The following is a 21,782-nucleotide window of genomic DNA, read 5'->3' as shown; positions in this document are numbered from 1 at the left end:
TATCCCGGTCTACAGAGTGGAGACGGAGGAAGGAGGTGGAAGAGTCAAGACATATCACCAGCATTTGTTGCTTGTAGGGAAGAATGTCCAGCTACAGCAGCAACAAGACACTGGGATTCATCCTCCCAACTGATCTCCCCATAGAAGTCTTTGGCATCAGAATTGACCAATCTTGCGGTCATTACTGAAGGTATGGAGAGTGATTCCAGTGATGGATGTGGGTCTTAATACCAATGGATGGATGACCCATGCTCAGTAATACAAGACTATATGGACGAGTCCTGTAGAGAAGATTTCCCACAAGAGTGTGATCCAGCCTCCAGCCCGTGCCGTCCCCAGTTGGGGGAGAGTTTAGAAGATGCTGGAGAACCAGGAAGAGCAGCAACTGCCATGGGGTCTGAGCCTGAATGTCAAGAGCTAGGGATCAATGAGGGAGTCCCTATAATACACACTCGTCCCAAGCGGGACATTAGCCCCCATGATGCTAACTTATGACCAGATGGGCCAAGCAACTGAGGTCCCGAGAATGGTACATCCTCATTTCAATTACATATGGTCACATTTCCCTAGCTCCTATGTGGCCCGTAAATAATTTGTGTATGACTAACTGATCTAATAGTCAGGATGCTTTACTCCTGATTTTTTCAGGTCGCGAGTTGTCATTTCGTGTTTTGGGGCCCACAGCAACTCACCAGGGGGACAGTGTAACACTGGCAATGATACCCATGTGTGTAATTACAGCAGCTCATGTCTCTGAACACATTCACAGCAGCAAACCTTAAAGGGCCACCGTCACCCCCTCCAGCGGTTATAAACTAAAAGAGCCACCTTGTGCAGCAGTATAATGCTGCATTCTAACAAGGTGGCTCTTTTAGTTTTAGGTTCAAGTATACCCCAAATAAAGCGTTTTTATACTTAGCCACAATTCCTGTCCCTAGCCAGGGAGGCGGTTCCTCACTCCCCAGCTTGGCCAGCTCCTCTGCCGTCACTCACATCTTCCTGCGTTTTCGGCGCCGCCCCCTCAGCGCTGTTATCGTTTCAAAACCGGCGCCTGCGCTGTGTACTGGTGTCCTGCGCAGACGCAGTAAGCTCTGGCCGTCTGATGTCCCAGCCAGGCTTGCACTCTGCGCCTGCGCGGGCATTGCGGCCAGCCACCTTTGGAATCCCCGCCCCGCACTGTGTTATGCATTATGTACAGTGCGGGGGGGGGGGAAATTCCAAAGGTTCCACCTATACAGAATATTCCGTGTAATGGCTGATACCAGAGAACAAAAGACATCCACAGAACACCAGGATGGATCGCTGCACAGCAAATAGCTGTAGGACCTGCGATGACGTCACTGCCATGTGATTGCCCTAATCACATGGCAGTGACGTCATCGCAGGTCCTACAGCTATTTGCTGTGCAGCAGATCCATCCTGGTGTTCTGTGGATGTCTTTTGTTCTCTGGTATCAGCCATTACACGGAATATTCTGTATAGGTGAAACATAAATATATACTGATAAGAAGACGTTTTCCGGGGATTCCAAAGGTGGCTGGCCGGTGGCCGCACTGCCCGCGCAGGCGCAGTGTGCAAGCCTGGCTGGGACATCAGACGGCCAGAGCTTACTGCGTCTGCGCAGGACACCAGTACACAGTGCAGGCGCCGGTTTTGAAACGATAACAGCGCTGAGGGGGCGGCGCAGAAAGCGCAGGAAGATGTGAGTGACGGCAGAGGAGCTGGCCAAGCTGGGGAGTGAGGACCCGCCTACGTGGCTAGAGACAGCAATTGTGGCTAAGTATAAAAACGCTTTATTTGGGGTATACTTGAACCTAAAACTAAAAGAGCCACCTTGTTAGAATGCAGCATTACTGCTGCACAAGGTGGCTCTTTTAGTTTATAACGGCTGGAGGGGGGTGACAGTGGCCCTTTAATGAATCCCTTGCTGCACTACCCTGGACTACAGCTCCCTGTAGACATTGCTCCTCCCTGTATAACAGGGAGGAGGAGCAGCAGAGAAAGAGACTGATTGGGGGAGCAAGCTAGGAAGGGGGGTGGAGACCAGTGGACATGAGGGCAGTCAGCCATTACTGAGGAGAGACCAGAACACCACAGGTTTACAGGTGTAATGTTTTTTGAAGTTTATCGCAATCCTGTTTGAAATTATTTTTTTTTTAAAGAAATTGAGAAGTCAGGCTAAAAGGAAACTCTGTTGTTATTGCACAGAGATTCACACTTAGCTTTCACATTTAAAGCAAAGCGGTCATCAGAATTTTGCAAAGTAAACTACAGGCATTGTCAGGTTGGCGCCGTTACACTGATTAAAATGATACCTTGGTTTATGAAATCTGTCTTGTGATTGTTGCTTAATCTGTATTTGTAGTTTTCAGATAATGAGATTCTCGGGCGCCAGGGCGGGCTGTGGTGGGGCTTTATGTGGTGCTCTGCTCTCATATTCATCCTAATGGGATTAACTGACAGGTCATTAAACCTTCAGAGAACTGTCTCCTATTACAAATATTGCATATAATAGCGGTCATGCAGCGCTCGCCCCCGGCTTCTGCAGCTCGCCGGGTGCGCGCGCGCGCGGCGCATTCAGCTCTGCGCGTGCGCACATCTGATTCCTCTGTTGGCACGCCTTCCTGTCCTCTCCGTCATCCTGGAGGACTGTAACCCGGAAGTAGCTCTCACGCTGGTATATAAGCTGCTTCCTGCTGCTCCTCTGTGCCTGATGATCATTTGTGTTTACAAGTGCTTCTGGTCACCTGTGGTCTCTGTGCGTTCCTAGCTTTCTGACCTTGGGACTCCTCCTTCCTCTGCAGTACCTGCCTGATTTTCCTGTGTTCCTGCTTTGTTCCTTCAGTTCCTGTTTCTCTGCGGTACCTGCCCGGCTCCTTTACCATTTCCTTGCCCCCGTCAGCCTCTGTGTCTCCATATTGTCTCGTCAGCCTCGGTGTCTCTGTAGTATTCCCATCTTCTCCCTCGTCTCAGTAGTTCCTTGCCATTCCCTCTGTTTTCCTCCGCTGTTTCCTTCAGTCCCTGTGTTCCTGCAGTGTACCCTTCTTATCTCAGTCGACCCTCCAGCTTCCGTGGCGATAGTCCCTCACGGGCCTGCCCCTAACGCTCCCTGTATAGGGGGCGGTCCACCTGGTCAGCTCGTCCGAGAGGGGTTCGTCGTCACGGTCCAGTGGGTCCACTCTCCGTTGTCCCTGTTTGAATCCACTCTCTCAAATGGGACTGCACTCAGATGACATCTGAGTGCAGCCTGATTCTTACAGCATCACAGTATCATCAGGCCATGGACCCCGCTGGAGCTTCCGCTACTCAAAAAGACTTACTCTTTTTGCGTGAAAACCAGACTAGGATCATGTCGTTTTTAAAAAATATGGAGTCTCGCCTAGCGGCTTTACAGCCTTCTGATCCTGGTATTGCTCCGCAGTTGGTTGCCCTTCAGCTGGAGCTAGGTCTACAATGGGACACTCAGTCCCATATTTCGAATTTTTTGGCCTCTATTAATGATCGGCTTCTCGCCCTCCAGAATGTGGCCTCTGTCTCCACTCCTGTCTCTGCGCCACAACCCTCGCCCCGACTTGCTAGACCTCCTCGGTATGGTGGGGATCCTAAAGCGTGCCGCGGCTTTCTTATTCAATGCCAGTTGCATTTTGAATTGTCTCCACTACTTTATCCCACCGATCGAGCTAAGGTTGTTTTTATAGTATCCCATTTGGAGGGTGAGGCTTTGGCGTGGGTTAATCCCCTCTGGGAGCGTAATGATCCTTTGGTCTCCCAACTCAATCCGTTCCTGGATACCTTCCGCAAGGTTTTTGATGAACCTGGACGTCTGGTCTCTACCACAGAGTCCCTCTTTAACCTTAGCCAGGCCACTCTCTCTGTAGCTCAGTACGCCATCCGTTTCCGGACTCTGTCTTCAGACCTTGGGTGGAATAATGAGGCTTTGGTTGGAGCGTTTTGGCGTGGTTTGTCTTCACGGATTAAGGATGAGCTGGCAGGACGGGACACTCCCACCTCTTTGGATGATCTTATCTCCTTAGCCATACGCATTGATCTGCGCTTTCAGGAGCGCACTCGCGAGCTTGCCAGAGAAAAGAGACCTCTTCGCCAGACCACTATTGCTCGAGGGACTTCTTTTTCTCAAACAGCCCCGGAGGTTTCTTCATCTTCTCCTGAACCCATGCAGGTCGATCGCTTTGAGTCTTCCGAGCAGCGCCGCAAGGAGAGACTCGCACAAGGTCTCTGTTTTTACTGCGGTAGTGCCTCTCATCTCTTACGTGCCTGTCCTCAGAGGTCGGGAAACGCCTCCGCCTAGGACAGGTAAGAGAGGCCTTCCTAGGTGGTTATGACTCCTCTCCACCTCTGGTTTTGTCTGTTATTCTACATTTAGGTTCCCGTCACTTTTCTCTGGAGGCTTATGTTGATTCAGGAGCGGCTGGGAACTTTGTTCAGCTCGAAGTTGTTAACAGGCTTGGGATACCTGTTAGACCCTTGGAGACTCCTAGACAAATAGCTTCCGTCGATGGTCAGCCTTTGCGGGAGACCGTCAACTTAGTTACAGAGGAAGTTGAACTTCAGATTGGAGCTCTTCATCGTGAGAAACTGGCCTTTTATGTTTTACCTTCATTGTCTCATTCTTTCCTTTTGGGTCTTCCTTGGCTGAGAGATCACGAACCCACTCTGGACTGGCGCACTGGAGATGTTCTACGGTGGGGACAGTCTTGTCTGAACAGGTGCCTGCTTCCTGTCAAGCCTGCGTCCTCCTTTCGGTCTGCTTCGGAATCCACGGGAATTCCTCCAGCCTATTGCGCCTTCTCGGATGTCTTTAACAAGAAGGAGGCGGAGATCTTGCCGCCGCACCGCTCTTACGACTGCCCGATAGACCTTGTTCCTGGTTCTACTCCACCTCGAGGACGTATTTACCCATTGTCTCCTACCGAAACTCAAGCCATGTCCGAATATATCCAAGAGAATCTGGCCAGAGGCTTCATTCGAAAGTCCTCCTCACCTGCAGGAGCTGGGTTCTTCTTCGTCAAGAAGAAGGACGGTTCTCTTCGCCCATGTATAGACTATCGGGGTCTCAACACTATCACGATCAAGAACAAGTACCCACTTCCTCTCATACCTGAACTCTTTGATCGTCTACGTGGAGCACGAATCTTTACCAAATTGGATCTCAGAGGAGCTTATAATTTGGTCCGTATCCGTTCCGGTGACGAGTGGAAGACTGCGTTTAATACCAGAGATGGTCATTATGAATATTTGGTTATGCCATTCGGTTTATGCAATGCACCCGCAGTCTTCCAGGAGTTTGTAAATGATGTTTTTCGGGATCTACTTTACACCTGTGTTGTAGTGTACTTGGACGATATCCTTGTGTTCTCTCCAGATCTGTCTACTCACAGAAGAGATGTACGGCAAGTACTTCAGCGTTTGAGAGAGAATCGGCTGTACGCAAAACTGGAAAAATGTGTCTTCGAACAGTCATCTCTTCCCTTTTTGGGTTTCATCATTTCCGACGCTGGTTTGTGTATGGATCCAGGAAAAGTTTCTGCCGTGCTCAACTGGCCACGTCCTCTTGGAGTGAAAGCAATTCAGCGATTTCTTGGATTTGCTAACTACTATCGGCAGTTTATCCCTCACTTTTCCTCTCTTTCTGCTCCAATCTCCTCCATGATTCGGAAGGGTGCCAATCCTCATCTATGGTCGTCTGAGGCCGAAGAGGCTTTCCGGTCCATCAAGCAGGCCTTCGCCTCCGCTCCTATTCTTCATCGTCCTGTGGCCAATAAACCCTTCATCCTTGAAGTAGATGCTTCTGCAATTGGAGCTGGAGCTGTGCTCTCGCAGAAATCCTCTTCTGGTCGTCTTGTGCCCTGTGGTTTTTTCTCTAAGATCTTCTCCTCCTCTGAAAAGAATTATTCTATCGGTGATAAAGAACTTTTGGCAATCAGGTTGGCATTGGAGGAGTGGCGGTACCTCTTGGAGGGGGCTTTACATCGTTTTGTAATTTACACAGATCACAAGAATCTGGCATATATCCGCTCTGCGCAAAGACTAAATCCTCGGCAGGCCAGGTGGGCCTTGTTTTTCGCCAGGTTTGACTTCGAACTTCGTTTCCTGCCAGGAGATAAAAACTCCAGAGCCGACGCTCTGTCTAGGTCATTCCAGGCGGTGGATATGGAGGAGGAACCTGCGCACATCATCGATCCTGCAAGAGTCATCACAGTTGCTCCTCTCTCTCTTTCCTCGTTGCCTCCCGGTAAGACCTTAGTTGCTGAAGAGAACAGAGAACGCGTCTTACTTTGGGGTCATGCCTCCAAATTAGCTGGACATGTTGGTCTCAAAAAAACCCTCCGTCTGATCTCTCGCTATTACTGGTGGCCTACGTTGTCCAAGGACGTCCAAAGTTTTGTCGCCTCTTGTCCCTCCTGTGCCAAGAATAAAATTCCCAGGCAACTACCTTCCGGGCTTTTGCATCCTTTACCGGTACCCTCCACTCCGTGGCAACATTTATCGATGGACTTCATCACTGACCTGCCTTCTTCATCTGGTTGTACCGTCATCTTCGTGGTCATGGATCGTTTCTCCAAGATGGCTCATTTCATTGCACTACCTGGTTTGCCTTCTGCTCCCGAATTGGCAAAGATTTTTGTTCACCATATTTTTCGTCTTCATGGTCTTCCTTTACATATTGTTTCTGACCGAGGTGTTCAATTCACCGCCCGCTTCTGGAAATCCCTCTGCAAATCTATGAACATTTCGCTTGACTTTTCTTCGGCCTACCATCCGCAGTCCAATGGCCAGGTGGAACGTACTAATCAGACCTTGGTAACTTATCTCCGTCATTTTTCCAATTCCCATCAGAATGATTGGTCTGACTTGCTGCCATGGGCTGAGTTTTCTTACAATAACCATTCCAGCGAAGCTACTAACAAATCTCCATTTTTTATCGTCTACGGTCAACATCCTGGTCTTCCTCTTCCGGTTCCTCCTGTCTCTACTGTACCAGCGGCTGATCTTCTGTCTAGAGAGTTCTCCAGGGTCTGGCAGGAGACCAAGTCTGCCCTTGAGTTGGCTCAAGTCAGGATGAAGAGACATGCAGACAAAAGACGCCTCGATTCTCCTATATTCCATCCTGGGGACAAGGTTTGGGTTTCTTCTAAATTTATCCGTCTCAAAATTCCTTCACATAAGCTGGGTCCTCGCTATATCGGTCCATTCGAAGTTTTGTCTCGTATTAATGAAGTTTCTTACAAACTTAAGTTGCCTGCCTCTCTGCGTATTTCTAATTCTTTTCATGTGTCTCTCCTTAAACCCGTAGTTTTTAATCAGTTTCATTCTTCTAACCTTTGTTCTCCTTCGCCTGTTTCCGAGGATGATGTCTTTGAAGTTAGGGACATTTTAGCCATGAAAAAACTTAGAGGGAGAACTTTGTTTTTGGTTGACTGGAAAGGTTTTGGTCCTGAGGAGAGGTCCTGGGAGCCTCGTGAGAACATTCAGGCCCCTCGCATTTTGTCCCGGTTTCTTTCAAGTCTTAAAAAGGAGGGGCGTAAAGACGGGGGTACTGTCATGCAGCGCTCGCCCCCGGCTTCTGCAGTTCGCCGGGTGCGCGCGCGCGGCGCATTCAGCTCTGCGCGTGCGCACATCTGATTCCTCTGTTGGCACTCCTTCCTGTCCTCTCCGTCATCCTGGAGGACTGTAACCCGGAAGTAGCTCTCACGCTGGTATATAAGCTGCTTCCTGCTGCTCCTCTTTGCCTGATGATCATTTGTGTTTACAAGTGCTTCTGGTCACCTGTGGTCTCTGTGCGTTCCTAGCTTTCTGACCTTGGGACTCCTCCTTCCTCTGCAGTACCTGCCTGATTTTCCTGTGTTCCTGCTTTGTTCCTTCAGTTCCTGTTTCTCTGCGGTACCTGCCCGGCTCCTTTACCATTTCCTTGCCCCCGTCAGCCTCTGTGTCTCCATATTGTCTCGTCAGCCTCCGTGTCTCTGTAGTATTCCCATCTTCTCCCTCGTCTCAGTAGTTCCTTGCCATTCCCTCGGTTTTCCTCCGCTGTTTCCTTCAGTCCCTGTGTTCCTGCAGTGTACCCTTCTTATCTCAGTCGACCCTCCAGCTTCCATGGCGATAGTCCCTCACGGGCCTGCCCCTAACGCTCCCTGTATAGGGGGCGGTCCACCTGGTCAGCTCGTCCGAGAGGGGTTCGTCGTCACGGTCCAGTGGGTCCACTCTCCGTTGTCCCTGTTTGAATCCACTCTCTCAAATGGGACTGCACTCAGATGATATCTGAGTGCAGCCTGATTCTTACAGCATCACAATAGCGTTGGCTTTGAAATTTTTTTTTTACCTCCAGCAAAATGACGCCAGTGGAGGAGCCTGCACAGTAGCATGCATTGCTTACTGATACATGCTACCGCGTATGCGCCGCCATCTTGTTGGAGACCCTTTTTTTACTTTTTTGCTCCAAAGAAATGGCACCAACAGCAGCACATGCGCATTAGCATTTATCATCAAGCGATGCGCTCAATCTCCACAAGCACTGCTCACCTGCAAGCGATCGTTGCTAATGTGTTGACATTATTTTGTTGGGAGCGAAAAAAACAAATTGGCTCCAGCAAGAAGGTGGCGGCGCATTGGCAGTAGCATCTACGTCGCAATTTTGCTGGAGGTAGTTTTTTTTTTCAAAACCAACACTATTATATGGAGTATTTAAAATAGGAGGCAGGTCACTGAAGTATCAGTGACATGTCAGTTAAGCCCATAAGGATGAATATGAGAACAAAACACCAAATAGAGACCCAACCACAAGGAAGCCCCGAAGCAGAGAATCTGATTAACTGAAAACTGCAAATACAGATTAAATAATTGCCACAAGACGGATTTCATCAACCAAGATAAAATTTTAATCAGTGTTCGCTTTAATGTTGTAGATCGTAACAGTAAAGCTTGGTCAGAAAGACTGGACCTGGTGTTTTAGGGACCATATGAGCACATTCAGCAGCACAGAAGAGATGGAAGGCAGTTTCATCCGATAAGAGATCAGGGTTCTAGGAAGCCAACAGCATCATTACCCTCCGCTTTCTCTTACAGGCCAATGATAATATTTTTCTTTAAGTGTTTTTCTAATTTGTCAGCACAGTCTACGTAAGCTATCATTTGGCTTTGAAGTTTACACATCTGGGCAGGTAATGTCTTCTAATTTAGGAAGGTGGATCTTCAAGGTTGTAATTTTTATATAAGGGCTTTCAATGCCCAAAGTCACTTGAACAGATTTTGGTGAAGGAGAATGTTGTGATCTAGAGGAACAATTGTGATCACACGATTGTGATACGGCGGAACTAAACCACTGATAAAGCAGCCACAGCCGGTGACTGAGAAGAATCTGTGACTTCTCTGCTTTTAGTGGTTACTACTCACCTGGGTAATCATATGTAGGAATCTCCTCTTTACACCACTCATCACCCCTCACATATGTCTCTGCAGTATTATTATTGGTTAGATCTTCACCCTGAAACAAATATTGTAAAAGTCACAGACAGATGGAAAAGTCACATCTATGATCAGCTCTAATCCTGCCATCTCCACCGTTCTCATTCCACAAGTATAAAACATATAATACTGGTGGAAAAAAAACAAGACTGAGCACAAGATCTTCACAGCTGCCTACACATCATAGGGGAGATCTTATGACACCTTCTCTCCATCTACCTGATGATCCTGAGGAACATTGAGATCTTCTAGTTTACAGTCTTGTGGAAGAAGAGGACGCGGACATCTCTCTGGCGTTGTCCTCTTACTCGATAGATCTGGAGGAAACACATACAGGGACTGAATTAATTCTTTACATACAGATAATTTTAAGCTGTGTGTATTTAGTCCTTTCTATTACCTGGTGATATGAGGGGCTGGGGAACCTCCATCATGACATCCTTGTACAGATCTTTGTGTCCTTTTAAATACTCCCACTCCTCCATGGAGAAATAGACAGTGACATCCTGACACCTTATAGGAACCTTACAGGACACATACAATGATACAGTCATCCCCCGATCCCTCCATAGTGTTACTATATAATGTCCCAGCATTCCCAGCAGTGTCACCTCTCCAGTCAGCAGCTCAATCATCTTGTAGGTGAGTTCTAGGATCTTCTGGTCATTGATGTCCTCATGTATCAGAGGGTGAGGTGTAGGTCCAGTGATTGGGCTCAGGGGTCTTCCCCATTCCTCAGACACAGGGTCCTGACAGCGCTCACTAGAGGTCTTCTTCATTACTATGTAATCCTGGTTATGGAGAGACACATTAATAAATCTCACTACAGACATTTCCAGAGTCCTCACCTCTCCAGTTCTGTCCATCTGTTATTCCCATAGATAAGATTGATGTAATGTGACATCATCAGAATCTCTCACCTCTCCAGTAATCCGGAAGAGGATCTCTAGGGTGAGGTGTAATATCCCCTCCACCATCTTGTCTCTGTCCATATCCATTAGTGATGGGTAAATCAGGAAAATTCTCTTACATAGGTCTTCCGAGAGGATCGGATATTGTAGAGACCTGAATGAGAAGATGATAAGCTGATGTAAGATCATAAAAATCCAGCGTAATAATACAATTACTGGAGATAATAAGGGAAACATATGAGATTATTTTACAGTATTCAGTATATATATATATATATATATATATATATATATATATATATATATATATATATACACACACACACACACACACACACAGTGGGGCAAAAATGTATTTCGTCAGTCAGCAATAGTGCAAGTTCCACCACTTAAAAAGATGAGAGGCGTCTGTAATTTACATCATAGGTAGACCTCAACTATGGGAGACAAACTGAGAAAAAAAAATCCAGAAAATCACATTGTCTGTTTTTTTATCATTTTATTTGCATATTATGGTGGAAAATAAGTATTTGGTCAGAAACAAACAATCAAGATTTCTGGCTCTCACAGACCTGTAACTTCTTCTTTAAGAGTCTCCTCTTTCCTCCACTCATTACCTGTAGTAATGGCACCTGTTTAAACTTGTTATCAGTATAAAAAGACACCTGTGCACACCCTCAAACAGTCTGACTCCAAACTCCACTATGGTGAAGACCAAAGAGCTGTCAAAGGACACCAGAAACAAAATTGTAGCCCTGCACCAGGCTGGGAAGACTGAATCTGCAATAGCCAACCAGCTTGGAGTGAAGAAATCAACAGTGGGAGCAATAATTAGAAAATGGAAGACATTCAAGACCACTGATAATCTCCCTTGATCTGGGGCTCCACGCAAAATCCCACCCCGTGGGGTCAGAATGATCACAAGAACGGTGAGCAAAAATCCCAGAACTACGCGGGGGGACCTAGTGAATGAACTGCAGAGAGCTGGGACCAATGTAACAAGGCCTACCATAAGTAACACACTACGCCACCATGGACTCAGATCCTGCAGTGCCAGACGTGTCCCACTGCTTAAGCCAGTACATGTCCGGGCCCGTCTGAAGTTTGCTAGAGAGCATTTGGATGATCCAGAGGAGTTTTGGGAGAATGTTCTATGGTCTGATGAAACCAAACTGGAACTGTTTGTGTAGAAACACAACTTGTCGTGTTTGGAGGAAAAAGAATACTGAGTTGCATCCATCAAACACCATACCTACTGTAAAGCATGGTGGTGGAAACATCATGCTTTGGGGCTGTTTCTCTGCAAAGGGGCTAGGACGACTGATCCGGGTACATGAAAGAATGAATGGGGCCATGTATCGTGAGATTTTGAGTGCAAACCTCCTTCCATCAGCAAGGGCATTGAAGATGAAACGTGGCTGGGTCTTTCAACATGACAATGATCCAAAGCACACCGCCAGGGCAACGAAGGAGTGGCTTCGTAAGAAGCATTTCAAGGTCCTGGAGTGGCCTAGCCAGTCTCCATATCTCAACCCTATAGAAAACCTTTGGAGGGAGTTGAAAGTCCGTGTTGCCAAGCGAAAAGCCAAAAACATCACCGCTCTAGAGGAGATCTGCATGGAGGAATGGGCCAACATACCAACAACAGTGTGTGGCAACCTTGTGAAGACTCACAGAAAACGTTTGACCTCTGTCATTGCCAACAAAGGATATATTACAAAGTATTGAGATGGAATTTTGTTTCTGACCAAATACTTATTTTCCACCATAATATGCAAATAAAATGATAAAAAAACAGACAATGTGATTTTCTGGATTTTTTTTTCTTAGTTTGTCTCCCATAGTTGAGGTCTACCTATGATGTAAATTACAGACGCCTCTCATCTTTTTAAGTGGTGGAACTTGCACTATTGCTGACTGACTAAATACTTTTTTGCCCCACTGTGTATATATGTATATGTATATATATATATATATATATATATATATATATATATATATATATATATATATATATAGATATATATATATATATAGATATATATATATATATAGATATATATATAGATATATATATAGATATATAGATATGTACCGTATATGCTCGAGTATAAGAAGCTGAGACCCCTAATTTTGCCACAAAAAACTGGGAAAACTTATTGACTCGAGTATAAGCCTGGGGTGGGAATTGCAGCAGCTACTGGTAAATTTAAAAAATAAAAATAGATACCAATAAAAGTAAAATTGATTCAGACATCAGTAGGTTAAGTGTTTTTGAATATCCATATTGAATCAGGAGCCCCATATAATGCTCCATACAGTTCATGATGGGCCCCATAAGATGCTCCATATTAAAATATTCCCCATATAATGCTGCATAAAAGCTTAATGATGGCCCCATAATGCTGCACAAAGGCTGATGGCCCCATAAAATGCTGCTTCATAGATTATGCCCCATATAATGCTGCATAAAGGTTGATGGCCTCATAAAATGCTCCACAGATTATGCCCCATATAATGCTGCACAAAGGTTGATGGCTTCATAAGATGCTCCATAGATTATGCCCCATATAATGCTGCACAAAGGTTGATGGCCCCATAAAATGCTCCATAGATTATGCCCCATATAATGCTGCACAAAGGTTGATGGCCCCATAAAATGCTCCATAGATTATGCCCCATATAATGCTGCTCCACAGATTATGCCCCATATAATGCTGCACAAAGGTTGATGGCCCCATAAGATGCTCCATAGATTATGCCCCATGCGGACAGGAGGACGGAGGGGAGCAGAGGACAGGACAGGCTGGATTGTAATATTTCACCAATTTTCATTGAAATATTACAACTGCTCTGACATCACTTTCAAAAGCCAATCAGAGCGATCGTAGCCATGGGGGGGGGGAGAAGCCACGGTGGGGGCGAAGCCACTCCCCCGGGCTCAAGTACCACTCCCCCTGTCCCTGCAGGTTGGGTGAAATTACAGTTAACCCTTTTACCCAATCTGCAGGAACGCGATCCTGCCATGATGCAACATAGGCATCACAGGTCGGATTGGCACAGACTTTCATGATGCCACAGGTCGGGAAAGGGTTAAAAACAACAGGATCACTGTGCTTTATTGGCCAGAAAACTCACCTGACCTTAACCCCATAGAGAATCTATGGGGTATTGTCAAGAGGGAGATGAGAAACACCAGATCCAACAATGCAGATGAGCTGAAGGCTGCTATCAAAGCAACCTGGGCTTCCATAACACCTCAGCAGTGCCACAGGCTGGTCGCCTCCATGCCACGCCACATTGATGCAGTAATTGATCCAAAAGGAGCTCTGACCAAGTATTGAGTGCATTTACTGAACATACATTTCAGTAGGCCAACATTTCGGATTTTAAAATCATTTTTTTCAAGCTGCTGTTATGAAGTATTCTAATTACTAAGAGAATGACTTTTGTGTTTTCATTGGCTGTAAGCCATAATCATCAACATTAACAGAAATAAACACTTGTAATAGATCACTCTGGTTGTAATGACTCTAATATATGAGTTTCACTTTTTTGTTTCGGAGAACTGAAATAAAAACAGGATTTTTGGTTACTTACCATAAAACAGGGGTGGAGAATCTTTTTTCTGCCAAAGGCCATTTGGATATTTATACCTTCTTTCGGGGGCCTTACAAACTCTGCCCACAAAGTACATCCTGACTGGCTCTGGTTTCAGGATGTAATCTTTCATTGCATGCCCTTCAGTGTTCAGTAGTGAACACTGCATGCGTGTGCTAACAGAGCAAGAATAAATTAATGAGCTGGTTGTAATCAAAATACACCTCCCTGCCCAAGAATGCGGTCCCTGAGAATCTGCTCGGGGACCTGACAAAAGGTCATCGAGGGCCCTAGGGCCTGAGGTTCCCCAACCCTGCAGTAAAATATGTTTCTCGGAGCCTTCATTGGGGGACACAAGAACCATGGATATATGCTGCTGCCTCTAGGAGGCTGACACTATGCACAAAAAAGTTAGCTCCTCCTCCGCAGTGTACACCCCACCGACCGGCACTAGATTAATCAGTTAGTGAGAAAGCAGTATGAGAAGCAAGGAGATAGAAAGAAAAATAGACAACTCATACTATAACAATATAACACAGAAAGAAGAGTTGATAAACATGGGAGGGTGCTGTGTCCCCAATGAAGGCTCCGAGAAACAGATTTTACGGTAAGGAACCAAAAATCCTGTTTTCTCTATCGCTTTTTGGGGGATACAGGAACCATGGGATGTCCAAAAGCAGTCCCTGGAGAGGGAACAGCAGAAACTCCATTCAGGTAGAAGTCACTACTTCTGCCTGCAAGATCTGTCTACCTAGGCTGGCATCCGACGAAGCATAGGTATGGATCCTATAAAATTTGGCGAACGTGTGAATGCAAGTCCAGGTTGCTGCTTTGTAAAGTTGTAGGGCAGAAGCCCTATGTTGCACCGCCCAGGAGGCGCTGTCACGGGAGACCTAGGCAGGAAAGAGCTAATAACCCGGGCCCCTGCGATTTCCCTCAGACTAGGGAAACCCTGACTGACCCTCTCCCAGAGTTTACACTGATGGTGTGCATGTCTGAGCCTCCACCCTCGCCCTATCTCCTGTTTCAACCCTAGGCTGAAACCACAACCCACCACCCAGTGAAGAGCCCACACTCCAATACCCACAGTTAGCACAGACAACGATAACGGAAAAATAAGCACCACGCCGCAGTCACTCAGGAATACACTATAAATGCAAAGGGCAAAATAAATACAAATATATAGGAAGGAGCAAATAAGACAAAAGGGAAATACACCACCAGCAACGATACTCCAACTACTAGCTCACCACTCCAGACCGAGATAACATGCACAAGACAGAAGCTATAATTGGCGACGCCCAATGTTCAGGAGAACTATTTAAAGGCAGTGGGCATGGCCCAGCTTCCAATCCGAGCACCAGGTAATTTAACCCTGGACCAGCTAGATAAAATCTAGCCGACGCCACTGAGCGCATAGTGGTCAAAAGCGGAATTACCGCTGTCTGTCGAATGACCTGGTCTGAACAGCGTCCGACATGACAGGCGCCCACTTCCTGGGTAGAGTGAGCCTTAATCCCAGATGAAGGCACTCTGCTCTTGACCTGGTAAGCCTCCAAAATTGCCATCCGGATCCAGCGAACAATCGTGGCCTTGGAGGCCGGCAGACCTCTTTGCACACCTTCTGGAATAACGAAAAGAGAATCTGTCTTCCTAAAGGGTGCGGTCCTAGCCAGATAGACCCGTACCACCCTAACCAGGTCTAACCTGTTCAGTGAACGCTTCAGAGGATGAGTTGAAACAGGAAAAAAGGAAAGGAGGACAATATCTTAATTTAGATGAAAAGCGGACACCACCTTGGGAAGTAAAGAAGGTAGACGCTGCAAAACCACCTTGTCCTGGTGAAGAACCAAGAAGGGAGTGCGACAGGAAAGAGCCGCCAGTTCCGAGATGCGCCTAATGGAGGTGATGGTGACAAGAAACGCCACCTTCCAAGACAGAAAGGTCAGAGAGTAGTTTTGGAGAGTTTCAAAGGGAGAGCTCCTCAGGGCCTCCTGAACTTGACTGAGGTCCCATGGATCCACGGGTGTCCGGTATGAGGGAGCCACATGCACTACCCCTTTAAGGAAAGTTCTGACCTGAGAACGAGAGGATAGGTTTTCTGAAAAAGAATAGAAAGCACTGACACCTGACCCTTTTAAAGAACGAAATGCCAGACCAGTGTTGAGTCCGGCCTGGAGAAAAGCCAAAATAGAAGGGAGAGAAAAGGACATAGGCGGGATATGATTAGACTCGCACCAGCTGAAATAGGCTTTCCAAGTCCGACAATAGACCCTTGAGGACGACGGCTTCCTAGCCTGGATCATGTTGCGAGTAACCCGGTCTGAAAACCTGGCCGCTCTCAGAACCACGGATTCAACAGCCACGCCATTTATTGAGTGACCGAGAATTCTGGTGGCAGATCGGACCTTGGGACAGAAGATCCAGTCTGTCTGGGAGCCTCCAGGGGACGTCCGCGAGAAGGTTGACGATCTCTACGAACCAGGACCTTCTGGGCCAATCCGGGGCAATTAGAAATGACTGGCACCCCTTCCGCCTTGATCTTCTTCAATAGTCTTAGAAGAAGGGGAGGGGAGGAAACAGGTACAGAAGAACAAACTGTGACCAAAGAATCACTAGAGCGTCGGCACCCACCGCGAGAGGATCGCTGGACCTGGAAACAAACAGGGGAACCTCTCTGTTCAGTTGGGACGCCACGAGGTCCACATCTGGAGTACCTCATCGAAGGCAAACCTGATGGAAGACTTCCTGATGCAGGGACCACTCTCCCGCCACGAGACCCTCGCGGCTGAGCAAGTCGGCAGCCCAATTGTCCATGCTGGGGATATGCCGGATCCGTCACCTCTGCCCAGAGGAGAATCTTGGAGACTTCGGCTATCGCCAAAGGGCTCCGAGTCCCCCTTGGTGATTGACATATGCCACTGCTGTGACATTGTCCGTCTGAGTTCAGATTGGCAGACCCCGAGAAGCTTCTCCCAGTGAAGGAGAGACAGAAGGATGGCCCTTTTCTCGAGGATTCCTCTGTCGACCAACGTCTCTGGACAGTCAGGTGGCGAAAAACAACACCCCGGCTGAGAAGGCTGGTGTCAGTCGTCACCACCTGCCAGTGGATGGGAAGAAAGGACCGACCCTGGAAGACAAGAGGGGATGACAGCTACCAATTGAGAGATTGTTTGACTCGGTAGGAGAGCCGAATCGGACGATCCAGGGAGAGAACAGACCTGTTCCACTGAGATAGGATGGCCTACTGGAGTGGTCCTGAATGGAACTGCGCGAAAGGAATTGCTTCCAACACTGCCACCATCTTTCCCAGAACTGTCAGTGCTGAGCGGAAAGAAGGAAACCGAGGGCCCTATAGCAAGTGAACTCCCTGCTCGAGGATTGGACTCTTCTCTTTGGGAAGAAAGATCCTTGTCTGGCGGGTGTTGAACAGCATGCCTAGAAAAATTAGGCGCTGGGTCGGAACAAGACAAGACTTTGCCCTGTTGACTAGCCATCCGAACCAGGAGAGGGTGTCGAGAACAATGGCCAGGCTTTCCTGGGCCTGAGAAAATGATGGAGCCTTGATGAGAATGTCATCAAGGTAAGGAATGAGCACTAAACCTCTGATCCGCAGAATGGCCATTAACGCTGCCATGATTTTTGTGAAAACCCTGGGAGCCGTTGCGAGGCTGAACGGCAGGGTAACGAACTGAAAATAATCCTACTGTACTGCAAAATACAGAAATCTTTGATGCCCTGGGAAAATAGGGACATGAAGATAGGCATCTTGGATGTCTATGGAGCACAAGAATTCCTGCGTCTCCATGGAATCAATTACTGAACAATCCATCCTGAAATGTCGCAGGCGGGCCCGTTTGTTTAGTAGCTTTAGGTCCAGGATGGGCCGAACTGCGCCATCCTTCTTCAGCACCACAAAAAGGTTTGAATGTCCTCAAATTCTCTGTGTAGGGCAAAGACCTTGGGAGCGGATTTTGACTGTGTAAATGAAACTTCCTGTTCTGAGGGATCCGTAGAGGTGTCCTTAATGCTAAAGGTCTGGTTGACCACCACAATGAAGCTCTGGACCATATCTCTCATGTTGGAGGCTTGATCAGAATCCAGGTCCGAGGCATCTGAAATGCCTCGCCTGACTCAAGGGAGAAGGATCAGGAAGCAGCAGACCACCGGGAAAGACCGAGGGGAGAGATGGAGGAGGAAGAGGACCTGGAACGATGCGCCTGTCTGGATCTCTTACGGCCTGTGTTGGAAGTCACCTTCAATGAATCCTACGACCCACTAGTAACGGTGGAGGCCAGGAGGGGCAACCTGTCAAGAATGGACACCAGGGTCTGCGACACCTTGGAAAGGTCTGCCACGGACTGAGACAGAGAGGAAGCCCACACTGGGATAGGGGCATTGCTCTCACCTGGGGCAGAAGGCACAGGGGGGGTTGCTGAAGTCCTGACAGAGGGGAGAGGACTGACCTGAAGGGAGTTTGCATTTACACAAAGAGCATACAAAGTGTCTAACAAGAGCAGAGGAGAAGAAGAAAAGGAAGAAGTATTAGGCATGATGACCCACTAACTGACCCACTTTCTAATTCCAGAAGGTTAGGGGACAGGAAGAGAATGCAGAGGAGAGTGTCAATCTGCAGAGCAGAGCTACTTACAGTAAGATGCAGACGTCCTGTAGTCTGCTTCCAAGAGTAAAGGAGATGCAGGTCCCGCAGGAAACAAATCAGCATCTGGATCCACAAGAAAAACTGGCGACAGCAAGGAGGGCGGAGGGTAAAAATGAACACTGCAGGAGGGAGAGTGAAGGCTGAGGGAACAATCCCGCTCTCTGGGGCCGGAAGAAAGGGGGCCAGGTCCGGGCGGAGAAAGATGGCAACAGAGCAGGGCTTTGCCTGAGGAGTGGGTGAAGCTAACCGCCGGGAGCCAGATGAGGAAGTGAGAAGAGTCGGGCAGGAGAAAAGCCCACCTGAAGAGCAGAGAAGAAGGGGGGAGGAGCCGACGCCAAAACTAGGCCCAAGAGAAACAGTGACCACCGGAGCAAGGGGGAGCGGCGCGGAAGTCCTAAAAGCACAGCAAGAAGGTAGCCCAGCACCTCAATTAGCAGGAAAACCAAGGGATAATGACCCCTTCTAAAATTGACCCCAAACCTCCAACACATAAAATTAGAGGAAATATTTTCATTTTTTTTTCTTCCTTCATTCCTTCTCTTCTTCTTTACCTTGAATCTTCCTATGGGAACTTCTCCTCGTTGCCTCTGGGGAACAGAGCGACAGAGAAGTACCTCTCCATCCAGGAATGTGAGACGTCCAAAACTGCTGTGTTGCGGGACGTCTATGCCTCTTAACACAGGCTCTGGTGGGCAACTGGATGGGAGACAGGGCCCAGGACCGGATCTGGATCACCTAAACATGCTTCTGTGTAAGGGGTTGGGTTCCTGCCGACTAGACCTATGAGGATACGAGGTGGAGGTACACACCGTACTCAGTCTCTACGTGGGAGTACAGTTGTGACTGTTCACACTGTATCCCTCCAGAGGTAACGGGGAAGATCCATCTGAAAAAGAAGAGACATTACTGGAAAACCGAGGTAGATATGGGTCTAGTGAAAGACTTGTGTCCACCTCCTACTGACACTAAGCTATGACTGATTAATCTAGTGGTGGGGTGTACACTGCAGAAGAGGAGATAACTTATTTTGTGCATAGGGTCAGCCTCCTAGTGGCAGCAACATACAGCCATGGTTCCCGTGTCCCCCCACTGAAGCGATAGAGAAATGCAAAATGTTCAGTTTGTCTGATTTTTCTCTTTATAGGAATTTTTTTCAGTAAAATGTATATTATTCTTTTAGTCTATAAACTTCTGACAACATCTCTCCAAATTTCCAAGCAATAAATTTTTTTTCTGATAGAAAAATGTTAAAAATTAAAAAAAACAGTGCTTTCGGACCTCAAATAATGCAAAGAAAACAAGTTCTTAATCATTTAGAAACAACAATACTAATGTTTTAACTCGGGAAGAGTTCAGAAATCAATATTTTGTTGAATAACCATGATTTTTAATCACAGCTTTCATGCGTCTTGGCATGCTTTCCACCAGTCTTTCACACTGCTTCTGGTGCAAAAATTTAAGTTCTTCTTTGTTTGCTGGCTTGTGACTATCGATCATCCTCTTGATTATATTCCAGAGGTTTTCAGTGGGGTTCAGGTCTGGAGATTGGGCTGCCAATGACAGGGTTTTGATGTGGTGGCCCCTTAATTTTTGGCAGAGCTGTGTGTACATGTGGGTATATATATATATATATATATATATATAGTAGCGTGGCTAAAGGGTGTCTAATCAGCGGGAGATATGTGTCGCATAGATGGCTTGCCGCTGTGATGTAACCACAGCTACCTATATGTCTGTCAGGACCTGTGGTGATGTCAGACCACATGGCTAATCATGTGATGGGTTACTGGGTGTGGTTAGCTCTATATAAGACAGGCTAATGTTTAAAGGGAACCTGTCACCACGTTTTTGGAAGATGGGATAAAAATAGCGTTAAATAGGGGCAGAGGTGGGCATTACATTAGTGTGTTTGTTATGCGTTTATAACCCACCTAAGTTGCCGAAATACGTTTGCAAAGTCTCCGTTTTCGGCTGTCAATCAGGCTGGTCTGGTCAAAAGGGCGTCTTGTCTTCCCCCAGATTTTGCGTAGTTTTCCGTTGGTGGCGTAGTGGTGTGCGCATGCCCAAAGTCCGGAATCCTCTGCCAGGGGATTTAAAAGAGCGCGCTGTTCGTTTTCATTGGTGATCGGTGGGCGCGGCCATCTTCCTTTGGCCGCGCGTGCGCAGAAGCGGCGCTCTGCTGGCCGCGGCTTCAGGAAAATGGCCGCGGGATGCCGCGCGTGCGCAGATGGATATCGCGGCGGCCATTTTCCTGAAGCCGCGGCCAGCAGAGCGCCGCTTCTGCGCACGCGCGGCCAAAGGAAGATGGCCGCGCCCACCGATCACCAATGAAAACGAACAGCGCGCTCTTTTAAATCCCCTGGCAGAGGATTCGGGACCTTGGGCATGCGCACACCACTACGCCACCAACGGAAAACTACGCAAAATCTGGGGGAAGATAACGCCCTTTTGACCAGACCAGCCTGATTGACAGGCGAAAACGGAGACTTTGCAAAGGTATTTCGGCAACTTAGGTGGGTAATAAACGCATAACAAACACACTAATGTAACGCCCACCTCTGCCCCTATTTAACGCTATTTTTATCCCATCTTCCAAAAACGTGGTGACAGGTTCCCTTTAACACAGTGGATATGTGTGGAGGTGCTAGCCTCCAGTGTGTTAAGGCTCCAGCACTGAGCCTGAAGGAATGGACACTTGTTTTTTCCCTTTTGCCTGAGTTAAAGGCTGTTTGTTTTTCCTGTTTATGCTAAACTGGTTTATGAAGCAATAAACCTTTGAACTTTTGTTGGAACCTGCCTCCTAAGAGTCAGCCGTCGCACCTGAGTGAGTAAAATCCCTACAATTGGTGGAGAATGCGGGCAGCGTTCCCAGTGGAGACGCAAGTCTATTTTTTGGATGTCCTGGGTCAAGTCGGCTGTAAGCCAGCAAGCATTGCCGGGGAAAATGGAGGACGTGCTGAAACACTTGGTCCAGTCGCAATCACAGCAGCAAGAGGCTAACAGGCTGTTTATGCAGCAGTTGCACCAGAACCAGCAAGAGACCAACAAGCTGTTGATGCAGCAGATACAACAGAGCCAGCAGGAGCAACGGCAGAGTCAGCAGGAGCAACGGCAGCAGATGCAGCTTC

The 21,782-nt window shown here is 47.5% G+C and overlaps 3 protein-coding genes across 4 annotated transcripts in view; 1 reads left to right on the top strand and 2 right to left on the bottom strand.

The window, feature by feature from the left end:
- Positions 1–21,782, bottom strand: part of LOC143766334 (uncharacterized) — a 617,908-nt gene that overhangs the window by 327,553 nt on the left and 268,573 nt on the right.
- Positions 1–21,782, top strand: part of LOC143766330 (uncharacterized) — a 1,024,462-nt gene that overhangs the window by 885,132 nt on the left and 117,548 nt on the right. The window lies entirely within an intron of this gene.
- Positions 1–21,782, bottom strand: part of LOC143766375 (uncharacterized) — a 106,184-nt gene that overhangs the window by 61,790 nt on the left and 22,612 nt on the right. Inside the window, exons 2-6 of the mRNA XM_077254022.1 lie at positions 10,401–10,545; positions 10,092–10,271; positions 9,881–10,004; positions 9,700–9,797; positions 9,409–9,499 (exon numbers count right to left, since the gene is read on the bottom strand). Coding sequence (XP_077110137.1) covers positions 9,409–9,499; positions 9,700–9,797; positions 9,881–10,004; positions 10,092–10,271; positions 10,401–10,478 — 571 coding nt within the window. The 5' untranslated portion in view covers positions 10,479–10,545. The remainder of the gene's footprint in view (positions 1–9,408; positions 9,500–9,699; positions 9,798–9,880; positions 10,005–10,091; positions 10,272–10,400; positions 10,546–21,782) is intronic.

This window comes from Ranitomeya variabilis, chromosome 4 (genome assembly GCF_051348905.1).
Source record: "Ranitomeya variabilis isolate aRanVar5 chromosome 4, aRanVar5.hap1, whole genome shotgun sequence".
Classification (NCBI taxonomy): domain Eukaryota; kingdom Metazoa; phylum Chordata; class Amphibia; order Anura; family Dendrobatidae; genus Ranitomeya; species Ranitomeya variabilis.
Note: the sequence above shows the minus strand (reverse complement) of the source record. Positions and strands in the feature narration are given on the sequence as shown.